Below are 17868 nucleotides of genomic sequence, written 5' to 3' on the forward strand. Positions count from 1 at the left end.
ACGTTTCGAATTTTCCCGCCACATTTCGATGTAGTTGACAGGACACAGTTCAACATTCGACCCATTTAAATATTCTGTTACTGGTTAACATAGCACGAAACAGCGTGAAAGTTATTATAAATTGTCTAATCGTGTATAAACAGGCTTGCACTTTAATGCAAGTCAATCTGCATGTGTATGCAAGGACCCGAGGATTTGACCTGCAAAACCGCGACGGTCATGTTCCTCAATATAGCTAGCCGGCCTGCACGTGAACCAATCAGAAGCCGAGTTTCAATGGGCGGGGATGTGGCGTGATCCCTGATGACGTCATCGTACTTCGCAATCGATAACTACTCGACGTTTAGCAAACCTTTCTAACCCATTATTGTAGTACCACACACGATCAATGTTTGGTTTGAACGCGCTACATGTCAATCAGAGACTGTCTCGTTAAAATGATCTTACAACTTCGATAAAAAAATTAAGGTACTTTAATGTTCGTATTCTAACGGAAAAACACGGATGTTTTAAACATTAATATTTATAGTTGTCGTAAAGAACGATTGAACGCATTACCATCCTTCCGGCATGTCAAGGAAACGATCTTATCGACCATGCTTGTTATTGTCTATATCAACAGTACGTTTTGATATACAATAAAAGATAACGTTCCCGTCATGACCTAGGATGATTCCAAGTTAACTCATAATTAATTTGTCGATTAATTACGACTATCAGCGCGTTTCCGCTATTCTATAATTAGCGCGGATTACGCAATCCATAATTTGAATTGTAAACATCCATGTCTCAATGTACTTATCAAGAAATGTAAACAACACTATCATTTGCGCGATACCATAACTGCACTTAAATGTCAAATCAATTGCACCGTTGAAAGGGAAATTAAAAAGTAGAAACTGAACGATCTAAAGGAACCTTCGGTATAAAAATGCTATATTTTATGAAATGTGAAGAACGAATTAAAATTTCCCAACGTCAAAGTAACATTCGCAAATGACTTCGTCAGACAAGAATAACGTCTAGAGGTGGAGAAGTATTCGTATCAGAAGAAGAAATACGTGTACCTAGTCAACATTTAAACTTTATTAAAACCAACAACATTAACAAGAACAACAAGAACACACCATTCCGCCTGAAAACAGTCCATAGAAACTCGACTTTGAACAAATTCAATTGTTCCGCCGCAAGTCGGTTGACAACGCCATGTGTATCGGTTAGTTTACGCACTCGTCTAGAGCGGTTCGCATCATGAATGATCAAGTGCCGGGAGACCTACGACATTAGTAACATGATTGAAAATAATAATAGCCTCAAAATAGTAAGGCCTCTTCGTATCAAACCTTCTATTCACACAATGCGTTATGACACTGCCGTTAATGAGCCGATCATGATGCTGCAGCTATGGATGCTAAAAGCAGTGCGAGGAAACAAGCCAACAAAACCATGGAATATGTGGTTACCATAACATTTATGAGGTTAGTGACATACGAAATACGCATTCCAGTCGAACGAACGATTTCGTTGTTCTGCGGTCCACAAATATTCTCGCATTCTGTGTTCTCACCTTCGTCATCTGGGTCATCTTCATCTGTCCGCGACTTAACATCGGTCGATAATATAGTTTCCTCTTGATCGCATTCTAGTACCCTGTCATCATTTTCTACGGTACAAGTTTTTTCAACGGTTAACAACGGTTTTTCCTCCGCGACTGCAATTGGAGCGATGCAAGCTGGTGCATCGCTCGCATCCTTTTTCCACAACGCTTCTAATTCCTCGATTTCTTTTTCATGCTTGCATAAACTCGCCGCGGCTAACTGTAGATCATGAACTGCTTTAGACAGATCCAATTCTGGATCGACACTCGAGTTATTTTTCGTCTCGTCCGACTCAATTTCCTCGTGGTCCCAATCTATGTTCGCCGATGTTGTAGTTTCTTTAGGAACTATGTGTACGACGTTGGTGGACTTTGACGAAGAAGACAGGTCGTCGTTCACGTCGTCTAAACTATAGGTGATGGAGCTACGAGTGCTGGTGTTAGGCGCCGTACTATCGGTTTCTATTTCAGAACGCTGCGACGTCAGCGAATTCTTTTGGCTTAAACGACTATCACGTAAGCGATCCGCCACGCTGCTGAACGCCTCCGCAATTAGTTTCACATTTTCGTCCGCGACACGCAGATAGAAGTCGAAAGCATTATCGTCAGTCTTCTCCGAATCTTCGTTCTTCGAATCACCAATGGATTCTGTCAGTCTTTCTATGTCTTCGTTGTCTCCGATTTCCTTATGGCCTTCCTCGTTGTGCTCCGAATATTGGCTACCCAAACTTTGAATATGCGGAACCAAGGTGTTATCAGCCTTACCGCTGTCACCTAGTTTGTCTACTTTCGTCGGTTTCTCAGACTCCGCGTCAGGCGTTTCTTTACTCAGCTGCGCGTCCGCACTCTTCTCCTCTCCCTCTATTAAATTAACTAGATCTTGGCACAAATTGCTATAAGCGGTGAAGTCCGATTCGGTATCTTGATTGGACGAATCGTTCGATTTCGTCTGCAAGCGATCCTGCCAAAAATCAGTGCTTAGAGCCTGTGATAGTATGCCACTCGACGCCGCCGAGTTTCGTGCTCCAGTATTACTCTCGCCGTTCTTGTCGAAATTCTGTATCATCGTCGACGGTGAAACGTAAACACGCAGTTTCCTTCGATTTATATTCGAAACAGCATGATTCCCGTTTATGTCGGTTCTCCTACTTTTCAACGAGGCTTCGGCTCGCCATCGAGTGTCGTAATCGGAAAGTTCACCGTCGCTGACCACGCGCCTGAAACAATCGGACCTCGCAGGTAATGATTTAACGTCGATCACCGCGTCACTGACCCCGACCTTCAGCTCCTGAAGGCTAGGTTCTCTTCGAAGGTGTATACGATCGTGATTGATCAGACCGTATAGATTAGCAGATAGAGATCTGACCGCTCGTTTCTTCTTGATACCAAATGTGGTTTCCCGATCTTTCGGAACGCCGCTATTACCTTCGACGGCATTCTTGGCCATGCTGGCATCCTTCCGCAAGGTTCTATAGGCCAAGTCGTCTGTAACAATGTCAGGCTCGCATTGCGGTATGTACAATGAACGAGGCTGATCCGGCTTGGTTGGCGTGGTGTGCAGATAGTCGCTCTCTGTGGCGGTAGTTACTGGCCCCAGAGGTATTCCGAACGGTGGTTGCGGATCGGCCACCTTCAATGTGTTGTTCGCGTGATGAATGCTACGATAAACGACGTCGTCGCGTGTCACGTCCGGTTCGTCTTTGCGGACTGGATAATTTGCGGCATACGGGAAATCATTGGTTGTGTCTTTGCGTGACAAAATAGGCGAGGCCATTAGATAGCTGATGTTAGAGAGCGCTGATTGTCCGATTACTTCCGACAAGGATGCAGGTCTTTCCTTCGGATGCATTCTTCTGTAAGCCATGTCGTCTTTAGATCTATCCGGCGAATCCACCGTATCTAACGCGACACTGCTATCGGTTCTACCGCGACGTAGGGTGAACTCCTCCATGCTACGTCGTTCCGCCCGATCAAGGAGATCTTCGTCTCCGAGACACAAACTGTTGTATATTGCTTCTAGTTCCGACAGTGCTTCTTCCAGGTTCTTCGAACTTCTTCGCCTGTCTAGAACATCTTGTTCACTCACTGTTGTCTGTTTATCGTCCTTTTTCTCCGGTTTCGTGTTCAGCACAAGTGTATCGTTGGAATGATCCGGAACGGCTCGTTCGGTAGGAGATTTTGCACCTGGAGAGTTTAAAGTTCTGTTGTTAACAAATGTTGAATTATATATATTTGGCGCAGAAATCGGAGAATATTTCTGTTCGCACTTTGGGACATTGCGATCGTTAAACCTTGAGTTAAGCTGCTCGTTCCGATCGTTTCTTCGTTGACACTTCATCGCTTCTGTCTCGTGGTACTTGTTGGATTCGTTTAAGTGCCTGCCCGTTGAATTGTGTCTATTGTTTGTACATTCCGACGAGTTGCACGATTGCATTGGTATCACAGCTAGTGACAATGGACGTCGTGGGCATTGTTTGGTTGAACCACACCAACTTATCTCATTGTTCGAGTAACATGATCTTATACCTTTTACATGATCCCTTGTTGCTCCATCTATGTTGTTCGCTTTTTCATGCGGAGATTCAGTGTACTTTGGTACTCTATATTTTCCACTAGATGGAAAAGAATTACATCCATAGGTAAATACTTTACAACGAGGATCCCTTGGCGGAGGTTCTGGTGGAGAGGAACTACGGTGTACAGTCTGATTATTTCTTACGTAATCGTAAGGTTTTGCATAGTCACAGTTCAGTGCCGGAGAAGTTGAACCTTCCTGGTTCATGTAACGCTTATCTCTGCACAGTACATTTGGTTTTGCATATGTATTGTTTTGATTTAAATCTGTAATATATCGATTCGAAGGATATCTCGCGAGTTCGGTAGATGATTTTGTTTGATAGCTACACGAAGCTGCCTGTCGTACATTTTCCACAGATCTTTGTACAGGAAATGTGTAACTATTAGGCTGTGCGATAGAACGAGATTGTACTTGAGGGTAAAATAAGTCAGTTTCAACAATATTTAGAGATTGATTTGCATCCATCAAGTCGCGACTATTGCGTTTGTTGGTTGCATTATTCAATTGTTCGGAAAATCTATGACTTTCATCTTTCGATAAACGTTTTATGTAACGTTCTGTTCGAGCGGCACGACTTTTTCTATTACAGGAACTACTTTTCTGTATATTTTGTATGCTAGATTCACTCTGAAATCTATTCAACGAATTACAAGACACGCGAGAATCTTCGTCAGAACTGCTATCCGCACAAATGCGGTCTCTTTTTGCTTCTATTTTAGCCTTCAGTACACTTTTACGTAACTTCTTGTTTATTCTATCCAATGATCCGTCACTACTACGAAAATGCGTAGAATCCCTTTGAAGACTAGCTGCATCTACCGAGTTATCGATAGTACCGTTGCTTGAACTATGTTTACTTAAATGTTGATCCGTATTTCTTTTCACTGGATGAAGCGTGACATTATGAGACTTCTGACTGGACACTGAAAGAGGTCTCGATTGTCTTGTACAATACTCCATTTCTTCGTCGTTTGAGGAACTGTCGTAATCACGTATCGAAGATATTCGCTTCAAGATTCCCCCGAGCGACCACTTTTTCTCTTTCTTCTTGTCCGATGAAGTTACCGCATCACAGACAGGCAGCCGCCTTGTTGGTGGCAAAAGGCCATCCATTCTTAGGATATCTTTCCCAGTAATACTTCTCCTTTCCATTGTAAATAATCTTTTTACTTAAATAAAATGCCTGAAAAAACATGAGATTATTCGATGCTTAAGTATCAAGTTATTTGTCAAATAATATTATTCGAACGTGCAACTACTATACTTACGAATTTATACGTATATAAATGCAGAAAATATATAAATGTGTAAGAATGCTTCGCAAAGTTGTTTTGCAACAGTAATCACTGTCAGATGAACATCCTATAGTAACGACAAGTTTAATCTTTGATTCCGTTTACGGATATGTTTACACTAGGACCACCTTGAAACAGTGCTTCCATTATAAACAATTATACAGTATTACGTGCACGCATATTAATAGAATATTGTCTGCTAACCTCTACGCAAACGTTCGGCCAAACGAGTCAGATATGTATCCGTCGAAGGGCGAATTCCCTGTCCGTTTGCCAAAATGTTGCCGTGACTCACAAGTATCAGCAACGATCATTCACATCGTGTACGCCCAAGCGAAAAATACATTTCGATAACTGAGGTCAGTATACATCGACTGCAGCGTCGATAACGTTGATAAGAATCCCACACCTCTTCCCCAGCTTTCTTTCGCAATGTATGGGTGTCTGTCTTGCTTGTGTTATCTTGACAGATGATACGCAAGCAAGGGCGTATTATAAACTTCACAATTTTACGGATCACCGTTCGAGAATCGCTATTTTCGTCGTCACGTCCGATCGAAATTTAAATATATTTAGAATCTGCGGCAGGCTTTCGATCGTGATGCGAACACGTTCTACGTTTGGCGACCGATATTTACCTTGCGTCCGTTTAACGCTGCCATTACATGGACATCGGTGAACGCGTATCACGCGTTGAACGTTGAACGCAAGGATACTCACGGATACTGTTGGACTACACGAAACCGACTCGGACTCGAATCAGATATGAGAAGAGAAGGGATTCATCGTTCAAACCCCACCCATTACCAGATTCCCCCTAACTCTCGCGCAGAATCACACACTAAATACTCCACGCATCGACGCATCTTGCACACCCACCCATCGCGGATATACATACGTAAACGTACACGTTTCGGACGTGCAGAGGGAATCTGTTAATGGGGTTAGGTTGCTTAGCAGACGTTCTGTCTTTGGAACCTGCATGATGCATCGCATCAACACTGATCAACAGTATCAACACGTCTACGATAGTTTCGTCAAGAAGCGCCATTCTTTATTTTGGATTGAAGCCGAGGGATATATGAATTGAGATAACAAATATTCGATCGTTGGTTTATTTACCTGCAGGCTAGAATATTTTATAGGTTGGGGTAGTACACAAGAAATTGGTAGGGGGACTCCCTCAATAGTCTGAAACGGCTAATTTATTCTGCACAGACTTCGTGTATCTAATTACTAAATTTAACGCGAACACGATTAATAAGAACATATATAGGTGCAGTCGTGTTGCCGAATATTTTTCAAGGTAAATGAAAAAATTCGCGGCTCTATCGTGTTTAACATGAATATTCGCACCATCCGACTATGCGACATTCTCTCATTTAGAAAGCCAGATCGTGCTCTTTCGGTGGCCACAATCTCGCCGAAGGTTTTTATCCGCGACTCGCAATATTATTCATTATACATTACACGAAGTGTTAAAGGCCTGGCAAAAAGATTGTGTTATTCTTTCGAAATTAGGTATTCGGGCTGCATCATACCATTTCGGGGACCATATACGGACGACCAAAGACATTGGATGATGTATACGTACGTATCTCATGGAGTACCAAGGAGAAAGCCGCTTTCAACATTAATTCAGGACGTACCTTGACTGTATATGGCAAAAACTCCATAAGTAACATCGATGAGCTGCCATCAATGCCGGAAATATTATGTTTTTCTTGCGTGTCTGGCTGGACCTATTAGTACCTAGAACTCTGTATATGATAACACATAAAAATAACGAAAAATACGAACAAATTAACGTTCATAACAATATTACGGAAAATAATCACGCGTTTTCATATTGTATTCGCAGTTATTGTACCAGGTGCATTGGCGCAGCGCTGTTTTGAAGTTTCAGCCTAGAAATGGGGTGTTCAAATGTGACAGTGAGATGTTCAAATCTTACGACTACCTCGTATGCACTAGTTCGTATCCTGTATCCGACCTATCTATTTAGCACTTGTAAATAAATAGTGGGGATTTATTATGGCATGTAGAGGGGAGCAGCCTCGAGCGGACAGTCGAATTTGGCGCGACTTACAATTAGTACTTTAGTATCAGTGCCGTACTATCATAACTCTAGTACCCTGGGGGTTAAATTTTTTTTACTCGGTTCTCAAAAGTGACTGACAAATTGGCGGTAACAATGAAGAATTCGGTTGCACAAAAGGGTCAAATAATGGCAAGGACAACAACCGTGTGAGTGTTAAGCTTTTTCGTTTATTGAAAATATCTCTGTAAAACGTGTGTATATTGTGGCCGGGCGAGGTAAGCCGACAAAACCGAACCATTCGACAACGAAACGAAATCGGGTAGCAAACGAAGGAATACGGTGAAGACATTGAAAACAATATAGAGTCGATCGTATTTAGTATCTACATAAGTAAAGGACGAATCAACGATGCATTCGCTTACTTTTTCTTCTTTTTTTTAATCTTAGTATATTAATTATATTATGTATAACAAAGCGGTAACAACTTGTTAATTGTAACTATTACGGTAATAATCGTTTACTTTATATAATTACAATAATGTAATGTAAGGATGATCGTTAACTAATCGATAACAAACGAATCGTTTCCACCTCCATCCTTCCTTCGTCTTGATCATCATGTTCTCTCGTCACTTTCTTACTTTTCTTTTCTTTTTTTTTTTGAATGCTCTTGTTTTTCATTTGTGTGTGTTCTCCCCTATATATTTTATTAAATCCGATATTCGGTTTTCGGTTGAAACTTTTTTTGTATTGTTACATCTTTTTTTATATATCGCTCATCCCCTCTTTCGTATTAATTATTTAACAACAGTTTTTTCATCCCTTTTATTATTTGCTCTTTAATTTAATAATCGTAGTAAACATAGTAATTATTTATAATATTGTGCAAATAATCCATATTTTATTCTGTTTAATAGTAATGAATGTCATTCAACGGAGGAGCTCATCTACGTTCTCTTCTCGCTCGCTCTCCCACTCTCTCTCTTTCTCTCTCTCTCTCTCGCTCATCTCCTCACTTTCTCTCATTCTCTCTCTCTCACTCGCTCTCTTTCAGTACCACTATCGCTCCTTGTCAAGCGCTCAAATTCTCTCGCATTCCTCTCTTTCCTTCCCTCTCGCTGACTCTCGCGCACTCTCCGTCTCTCGCACTCTCTCTGACAATCTCTCTCTCACACACTCTATTTCCCTCGCGTACTCTTTCTCACACACACACACACACTCTCTCTCTCTCTCTCTCTCTCTTTCTCTCCCTCTCTCTCTCTCTCTCTCTCTCTCTGATACGCACACAGACGCACACGCACGTTATCTCGGTGTCTCTCAGTTTGCTTGCTCGCGCGCATCCGCGATACGCGACGACGCAGGCGCGCAAGCGCGACCCGTGGTCACGTGTCACCCGTCACGTGTTGGCGCGCGAGCACGCACGGAGCACGCATTTTTTAAATGGACGAACCTTTCGCGTGTAATGTTTTGTTTTTTGGTTTAAATATTTTTTTTATTTTTTCGACAGCTAGCTCGTTAAAATTGGATTTTTTTTCTTAGCACATTTTTCGTCTATCTAGCTTGTTGACCCATGGCAGTTGCTTGTTCATTATACTGGCCGACAGGCTCCGCAGCTTGACACTTTTTTTTCTTATACTTGATTACTTGTGTTTAGTTTATTTTCATTTTTTTTAGACCAGCTCTAGGATCTTCGTGGTTTCGTTATAACATTTTTTTTGCTTTTGTTCTGTACTCATTGTTTATTGTATTATCATGACGACGTTAGGTTAATGAGTTTTTTCATCGAGAGTTTTTTTCTTCGAGACACTACAAAGCCCTTCTGCTTTTACTTTATGTTTATGTTTTTTTTTTGTTCGCTATCCGTTTAAGAAAATTTTTTTCGTGCATTTACGATTAGTTAACTTAGTTGTCATTCTTTCTTTATACAATGCGTAACGGCAGTATCGTCCACGGAGAAAGTACGTTTAAACCTCGTCTTACCTCGCTTAAACGAAGGAAAGCCCTATATGTATATATGTAAATATATATATATATATGCGTGTATGTATATATATATATTTGTTTTTCTTTAATTATCTTACAGCCGTCGTCGCGCAAAAGCTGGTATTTTTCTTCATCTTTAAATGTACGTCTCGGTAAAACGAACGAAAAAATTAATAAAGCACACCATGCATACTCGTCCACCCCCGTCCCCCTCGTTTCTTCTCGTTACCGTCGTAGCAATTTGGCCGATCGAACGAACGTCTCCCCTTATTCTCAGATTTTCCTCTAGACGATCTCCCGAGCGTCACGACCAAACAAATTTCCGTAAACGCGCGCTCCCTACATCCTTGCGCGTCCTTTTGCGATTTCTTCATCTACATACACAGTAGATCCCGGATCTCGAATTAGACGAAGAGACGGTTAGGGCTCTTCGATTAGCTTCTTCGATTGAACAGACGGAATCCACTGTGTAACCTGTTCTCGAGTAATCCCGTCGATGAATCGGCGGACCGAATGTTCGAGTTCACCGATAAGATCGGCGAACGCGATTGACGACCGGGGAAGTTGCGTATCAATCGGAATATTCGATCGCGGCGAATCGAACGGTGTCTACTTGTTTCTTTTTTTTTTATTACAAAAGAGAACTACCGGCTGGCAAAGAACGAAACGAGACTAGCTGAAGAACAGGGGATCTTCGTCTGCCGTATCTCTCGGGGGGAACGACCGATTCCCGAGGATTCGCAAAAGTCTGCGGTGCGGTTCGCGAAAGAGGCCAACGTGTTTCGGGACACTTTCTGTGCCGCGCGACAGACAATTACACCTCGTTTCATCTCGTCACGCCCTATTTACGCTCGTCGTATATGTGTCTCTCTGTCCTTTATTTCTCTTTCTCTCTTTTTCTACTGTTTCCTCTTGCCCACTTTCTAGCTTTCTTTCTGTCTCTCATTCTATCTTTCTTGCTCTCTTTCACTTTTTATTGCTTCTAAGAGTTTCGCGGTTTGCCCATTCGACAAAGTAGTATCGAAAATATATGTGTATATTATATGCGTACAAACCATTTGATTATTATCGAATTATTTGCACATATTACAGCACGGTAGGGGGTCGAAACTGAACAAAAGGGGGCGAGAGGGGGTATCGGAGTAATTAGACAGTGAGCCGGACGGACCATCAGATTACGTCGTACTTCGATAGAAAGAAGGATCGACGAGCTTTTGACAAGGTGAAAGAATCGTCGATCGATCTCGTGCCTCGATTCGTGTCGTTTCGTCGTCGTCGTTGTCCGTCGTGCTCCGTGTTCACCGGTTGCGCGTATTAATAATGCTGTCGGTTTCCCTTTTTTTATATATATTAATCGCGATCATGTGTGTTTTTCTGACCTCTGCGAGACAACGATAGAAACTTACGTTTACGTACAACATGCGTCTATAGAAAAATTCGATGAGATTCGTGCACGCGCGGGCGCGCGCGCGCGCGTTCGCTCACACGCGGGAACAGCAACGGTATTATAATAAACACTTTAGTTTCTCGTATTCATCTTTTTCTTTCTTTCTTTCTTTTTTTCTTTCTTTGTTGTTGTTATCATCGTTTTCCTCTTCCTCGTCTTCTCTTTCATTTTAGGCGTAATCTTTCTCCGTTTCCGTTGCGAGTGGGATTGCCGATAAGGTATATGTGTCGAGCCGATTCATGGTTAATAAATCGATGATCGCGCAGAGACATCGGAAATCCCCCGGATATATTTTCTGGTGTAATGTCGGTTTCCGCGAGAGAGATTCAGAGCGTTAAGAAAGCCGAATCCCGCCGAGAAACGAAGAACGACGACCATATTCCGAACGAACGAATCGCGAGAACGCAGCCACGCGTATACGTACGCGCGCAGTATACGTTGAAGCGTGCTCACGAAAGGATCATCGAATGGCCCGCGACGAGAATCGTGAAATGCAATTTATAATATACGTAGAAAAGGTAGGAGGACATTAATATCGGACAGGCGTTTTTCTAAAATACTTTGACAAAGCGGACTCGACACCGATAGTGTGTGAATTATTTGTACGAGTAATTTACAATGGATCCTCACCCTCTTGAGCCTTCGTAGCTTAAAATAATGAACATTTTTTTGTTGCTTGTTGTAGGTTGCTAGCTAGCTTGCTTGCTTGTTTCATTTTCTCACGTTACTCTTCTTTTCTCTCGTGTATATATTCCATTCGCTAAACTCTCCATCTCCCTTTACCTTTATCTCGTGAATTACATTTCTATCCCCCTGGTTCCTCGTAACGTCCGTAACCGTTGTCCCTCGTAATCCTCTACCTGCTCTACTTTTTCGAATACAGAAATCCTTCGAACGAGCTGCGAGCTTCTTTCCACGTTACGTCCGTTTTCGACCAGCGAGAACGATCCCACACCCAATCCTTTCTACCCCAATGTTCCTATGCATCGTGTACCCGTCAAGTGTATATCCTTTTTCACGACCTCTAACTCCGGCGTGAACAACGTGTTTACCGATCCTCGTTCCTTCTCCGTTCTATCTCTTCGGTCCGTGTCTCTTTCATTTTTGTATTTCGTTTCCTCCTTTCGGATCGTGGATGTAAACGTAGAAAAATAACGATCGCACAGTCCGCGTTAATACACACGCATACACACGCATTCGCACTCGCACTCGCACACTCACACGCTTCTCTCTCTTTCTTTTTCTCACTCTTTCGCTCTCTCCCTTTCTTACTCTCTTTCTCTCTCTCTCTCTTTTTCTCGTTCTCTCTCTCATTTTTTTGTTGTCCTAAGTCTCGCTTTTCTTCGACGCGCACGCGACCTCGAGAACAACGTTCATTCGTTTTCATCGAGTGCACGCGTGTGTACGATATACACATGTTGGATCTGTGTTGTTCGTACGTGCACGCGGTGACGCATGGGCCACACGGTAGCATCAAAGTAAATCGCGATTATAATGTTCCTATTGTATCGGTGTGTGTGTGTACATAATGCAAACCCGTACATTTCACCACGAACGTATACATATGCACACCGGTGTCAACCGACCGCACGAATACATTCGATTTACTTTGCACGACTCGCAGTGGCGACCACAGACTCACGCATCCCCGTGAAAATTTTCAGAATGATTCAGAAACAGTCGAGCTTTCTTGGCACTTCGGGTGTAAAACGAACTCACCGTGGAAATCTCCGCCACTGAACCGGAAGTGTCTGGTCGGGGGTGAATCGTTGAGGGGTCGTGTTTGCTTTGCGTTTTGTCGACACGTGAACGAATGGTCTCCACTGCGTGGTCTACGTACGTTACGCGACGCGATTTTAGGTAAACTGGCAGAACCCCGTGCTGAGGTGGTCCACCTTCGACCATAAACGCGGTCCTGTCGCTCTACAATGGCAAAGGATCGTCGGTACTTTCAGACACGTGGTTCTCCGCAATGTTAAGCGCGTAAACCCGTTCGGAACCGACCCGGGGAACTGGAACGATTCCCTTCGGGAACGAAGCAGTGTCATTCCTTTCTCATTATACTTCATCTGAACGGCGAAAGAAACAGACGACTGCTTCGTCGGCTGCGTCGTCGAATCGTTACCGTTCTTGGACAATGGTGCGGCAGTTTTTCATCGCAAACGAGGATCGTACGATCTCGACTAAACACTCTTCTCTTCCTCGCGTTTCGTCGTTTCCCCCCGTCACCGTGTTTCGCTTCGCTGGGGAAAACCGCGAAACGCTCGACAGTTCAACGAAAACTATATAGTAAATATTTGGAGCAACGAACACACATCAAAGTGGTAAATGCTTTAAAACCTTAACAAACAAACCTCATCGAAAACTTAACGTTTCGTTTTGGCATCCGCGATTTAAGCTAAATCAAAGGAATGGCACAACTTCCTCGAACACTTTTCCTCTATTGATTTCTTCATTGGCAAGATCGGAGACGTTTCGAAGCAGGATATCGATGTCCGATACGCAATCGGTTATCGAAATTGGTGCTTGTTGATCCAGGATGATCAGTTTACCAATCGATACCGGTGGCTACCGGAAACGATGCATGCTTCACGGTTAATTCCGCTATCGAACATTTAAGTAGACCCGTTAATATACAATAATTTTAATATATCTTCTTCTTTTTTTTTATTCTTTCGTATGAACAAGTTTTGTTAGTCTTTACTTTATCGCCGAAATCGTCGCGTTCAGGTACTTTAGAATCAATTCTGAGTTTAGAAGAAACGATCGCTGGTGTTGTGCAACGAGTGCGTACATCAGCTCCTCCGAGTCGAGTGTTCAAATTTGTTTTTCTTTTCGAAAATCCGTTGCTAGAGACAGTTGTGCCGATCTCCTTGTCAACCGGCCGAGTTAATTCAGAAATTTCCTCGTCGTACAACTTTAAACATTCTTGCGTGTAAATCCACTTCACATTAGGCGACACACTAACGCATTCACCGCGAGACGGGTTTACGGGCGCACAGTTTCTCTCTCTCTCTCTTTCTCTCTCTCTTTCTCTCTCTCTCACTCTCTCTCTCACTCTCTCTCTCTCTTCCGATTACAATTATTCGAAGTAACGTTACACTATCGTGTATATTCATTTATTCCAAAGCGCATTACTACGTCGTGTTAGACTGTGTGTCCGTGTAAGTTCCTTTGCAAATGTGTAAGTATCTAGCTGATGATGATTGCGAGATTCTTATTTGCTACCACCCTCTCCGTCCCTCTTGGCAAGAATCGATAAACGACTATCTCGAGAGCACTAATTCGCGATAGCTCCTCGTTCGATACAAAGTAAATATAAAAACAACGAGTAAACAAAAGAACACGATTATTGCTCGAGAGAATCGACAGACGAAATCAATAGGAAAAAGATCGCGCTACGAACGTCCAGAGAGAGGGAGACAGCGAAAGAGTCCTTCCGCTCGGGGTTAAACGTTCGAGAAATGATAAACTACGTTCTATGTATAGCTCCCGACTAGCTCGACAATCACGATACAATAAGTTTACTTTGAGTCATAGACAATAGTTGAACCGAGCGTAATTCAGAGTAGAGATGACTGAGAAACGAGCGTAAAACGTAAATACAAAGGCACAAGGGTGAGTCCCATTCCGGAAAGTGATCAGGACACGAAAGAAACAGAATTTCTGGACAAGGATCGAGATCCGAGTCTGGGGTGCTTGAGCTACCGACATTCTTCGCCTTTCTTAGCTTTAACGATGATCGGTTTCCTCGAACTCGAGCGACGCGATTGTAAAAAATTCCATATTGTTGCGAAACGCGAAACGATCGAGAGACCGATAGCCGGTCATCACGTCAGGAACAGAGAGGGGGTGGGGGCGGGGGAGAGAGATTTAGCCAGATAAAATAAAGCCGCGCGACCAAACATTTGCCGCGCCGTATCGCGCAAAATTTTATCAAGCCGAACGAATGTGATTAGCTACGCGTACATTTCACCAATGGGTCTCTCATTTGTGACATTTGTCGACGCCGAAACATCTCTCGTCGTATCTAATCGTAATCTTAATCCTCCTATGATCATCCTCACTATTATTCGCGTCAATTATGACCGGTGTCTTCGTCAATGTCTTCAGATTTCTTTTCTCCGTTCTTCCGTCGTTTTTCCATCTCGTGTCTACTCTTCTCCTCTGTTCACCGGTGCTGCTCGTTTCCCTCCAGTCTAGTCCTCTACACACACCACAGCATTACGACCGAAGGTAACCGATCGAAAATAACAAATAGTCATCCGCGAGCTTCGACCGCGAAGAAGTTTGTAGCGTTAGTTCTCAGCGAGTGTTAGCGGACCGCTGTAAAACCATGTAAAAAATCCAATATCGCGAGATAGAGATTTACGAGAACTGGCCTACGTTGTTTCGCGCGCGCGCGTGTGTGTGTGTCTTTTTTGTCCGTGTGTGTGTATGTATGTGTGACTCGGGGATGATACGATCGGTGATCCCGTGGAGGGGTTGGGAAATGCGGCGTTCGTTATACTATTACATATCTCACCGAGTCGAGAGCGTGTCTGGGTCTTCGTTTCATTGTCGTCTTCGTCTTTGTCGTAGGTCTTGTGTTCTTGTCGTCTCTTGCGCGTGAACGCGATCCCGTTTGATGGCCACGCCACCATCCGCGGAACTACATTACATACATGCTTGGTTGGACGCAGCCAGCGCGAATCGTCATCGTACATGCAACGGTTGTTCGACGCAGTCGAACGCCATGTTACTACGAAGTCCATCGAAGGCAAGATCGTGTTCGTTCGGAGGGTTGCCGCGACCCGACGCACGAGTCCTCGAGCCTATGTTTGTCTGGGGAAGTTGACTCGAGAATCGCGTTCCGTCGGGTTCGTCGAGGTCCTCTATCTTTTGTACAACCTCCGAGACCGTGACGGATCTCGCTCGTTCGCATCGTGTCCAGAGGTCCTCGGCCTTCGATTCCTCTTCGTATATTTGCCCTCCTTCCCCCTCCCCCCTACCCTCAATCATTGTCATCGTCGTCTTCGTCGTTCCGAAAAAAACACACTTCCTACATAGAAACAAGACTCGGATCCGAGTCGACGCTACACGCGTTGTTCCCGGTCACCGCGAGCAAAACAGAGAGAGATTCGGAGCGGATGTGATATAATGTCGGCGCGGTTCTAACACGCGGCGCAGTCTTCTATCGTTCGAACAGCTCCTCGAGCACTCCGGTCTATCGTCCTCGGCTAGCGACGTGAGTCTCCCGACGATCGTGGCGCGTTTCAGAGTCGATTAAAGGCAACTCGTTGGAGGAATTGTAGTATTATTTTTTTGTTTGTTTGTTTTGTTTTTGTTTTGTTTATACAACTATAAGGCTGTCGATGGAGATCGCGCGCGCTCGCGCGTGTGAGAGGTCCGTGAGGCCGCTGCTCCCCGAGAGCGATGTGTGTCTATCGAACAACGGCTGTCGTCGGTGCATGTATCAACGCGCGACAGCATTTGTGTCTAGAAGCTCGTCCTCGGCGGCTACGACGACGGTGGCGGTGCTGGAGACGTCAACGTCGCCGATCAGACGTCCGCGGTCCTCGAGGTGACGCTCGGCGAGCGGCCGTGTATCACCACCGTCGTCACGAATCCGTCGCTCTCGACGTGCACCGCCGTTTGTCGAACAGGTGGATCCGTGTCAGCGTCGTCGCTCTCTTCGCTAGGTCCACCGAGACGTTGCTGTTTGTGCTTCCGCCATGCGTTCTGTATCAGACGCGCGCAATACTCCTCCCGTTGACGCCACAGCGTCGAACTAACCGGTTCGTAACCGGTCTCGCCCGGACGCGTCTGCACCTCGATATCGCCCGTTTCCTCGATCGGGTTACCTTTACGCGCGAAAAAGTCTTTCGTCAAGGCGTCCAGAATGTCCACGCAGAACATCAGGTCCCCTTTGCAGATCGGTATGTCCATCGACACGATCTTGTACTTGTTCGGCTTGTGTATCTGTAACGGTGGCTCCAACACGTCCAAGAACATCGACAACTGGTCGTAACGGATGTACTGGGTCCCGTCCGGATCGAACTGTTGCCAGATCTCGTAGTACATGTCGTAATCGTCGTCCGTCAGCCCCTCTTGCACGTCCTCCGTCGCCTGAGAATAGTTCTCGAGGATCACCGCGATGTACATGTTGATCACGATCAGAAAGCTGATCACCAGGTACGAGAGAAGATAGGCTATGCCGATCGTCGACGAACCACAGTTGCCCGGGTAGCCGATCTCGTTGTTCGGCTCTTGGCAGTCGTCCTCGTTTATTATGCCGTCGAGTACGCCATCCCAACCGGCAGACGTGGACATCTTTCGAAAATAACGATTTCATTTTTATTTCTTCTCTACTTCTAACTGTGCCTGGGTCATTCCATGCCAAATCGATCACTTTTTGCAGGCACCATCGTCGATTTTGTCCTAAATGAAACATGTTGTAGTCCATGTGAAATTAGGGGGGGTTTAAGTCATCATTCTGCCGGTTTCGAATTTTTTTAGAAATGGCAGGCCTTTAAAGTTTACAATTTTTGCCCATTTCGGCGACAACGTGCCTCACTTACGAATTTTTATCTCAGGAACTATTTGTCCGATTGAGCTACATTTTTTTTTGTTTTATTCGGGAAGGATTGGGCTATTACAAAATAATTTTGTCAACCTCGACAATCTACTTTATATTGTCGAAAAATTTAAACAAATTCTTTTTTTACGTTTTTTTTTATGATGGGGCTCAGTGATTTAAATTTTGACGATACCATCTTTTTCAAGGGCTCATTTTAAACTTCAAGGAATACTACCATATTTTTTTCAAAATTTGAAAACTGAGCCCCATCATCGAGGAAAACGTAAAAAAAGAATTTGTTTAAATTTTTCGACATTATAAAGTTGATTCTCGAGGTTGAAAAAATTATTTTGTAATAGCCCAATCCT

General features: G+C 43.9%; 2 protein-coding genes and 1 long non-coding RNA gene across 33 annotated transcripts in view; 1 reads left to right on the plus strand and 2 right to left on the minus strand.

The window, feature by feature from the left end:
- Positions 1–1064: 1064 nt before the first annotated feature.
- Positions 1065–5327, minus strand: LOC143210571 (uncharacterized). Its single transcript, XM_076427552.1, has 2 exons — positions 1568–5327; positions 1065–1275 (listed from the first exon to the last, which is right to left on the minus strand). The coding sequence occupies exons 1-2, from the start codon at positions 5325–5327 to the stop codon at positions 1250–1252; spliced, it is 3786 nt and encodes a 1261-aa protein (XP_076283667.1). The 3' UTR covers positions 1065–1249.
- Positions 5328–6174: 847 nt separating this feature from the next.
- On the plus strand, positions 6175–7913 carry LOC143210575 (uncharacterized). Its single transcript, XR_013009290.1, has 2 exons — positions 6175–6899; positions 6992–7913. It is a non-coding gene; the product is annotated as an uncharacterized LOC143210575 (long non-coding RNA).
- Positions 7914–11018: 3105 nt separating this feature from the next.
- Positions 11019–17868, minus strand: part of Para (sodium voltage-gated channel paralytic) — a 66762-nt gene continuing 59912 nt past the window's right edge. For all 31 annotated transcript variants that reach the window (XM_076427523.1, XM_076427549.1, XM_076427547.1 and 28 more), the window contains one exon: positions 11019–17253. In XM_076427523.1, the coding sequence (XP_076283638.1) occupies positions 16483–17253 (771 nt within the window). In that variant the 3' untranslated portion in view covers positions 11019–16482. The remainder of the gene's footprint in view (positions 17254–17868) is intronic.

The sequence above is a fragment of the Lasioglossum baleicum genome, chromosome 7 (assembly GCF_051020765.1).
Source record: "Lasioglossum baleicum chromosome 7, iyLasBale1, whole genome shotgun sequence".
NCBI lineage: Eukaryota > Metazoa > Arthropoda > Insecta > Hymenoptera > Halictidae > Lasioglossum > Lasioglossum baleicum.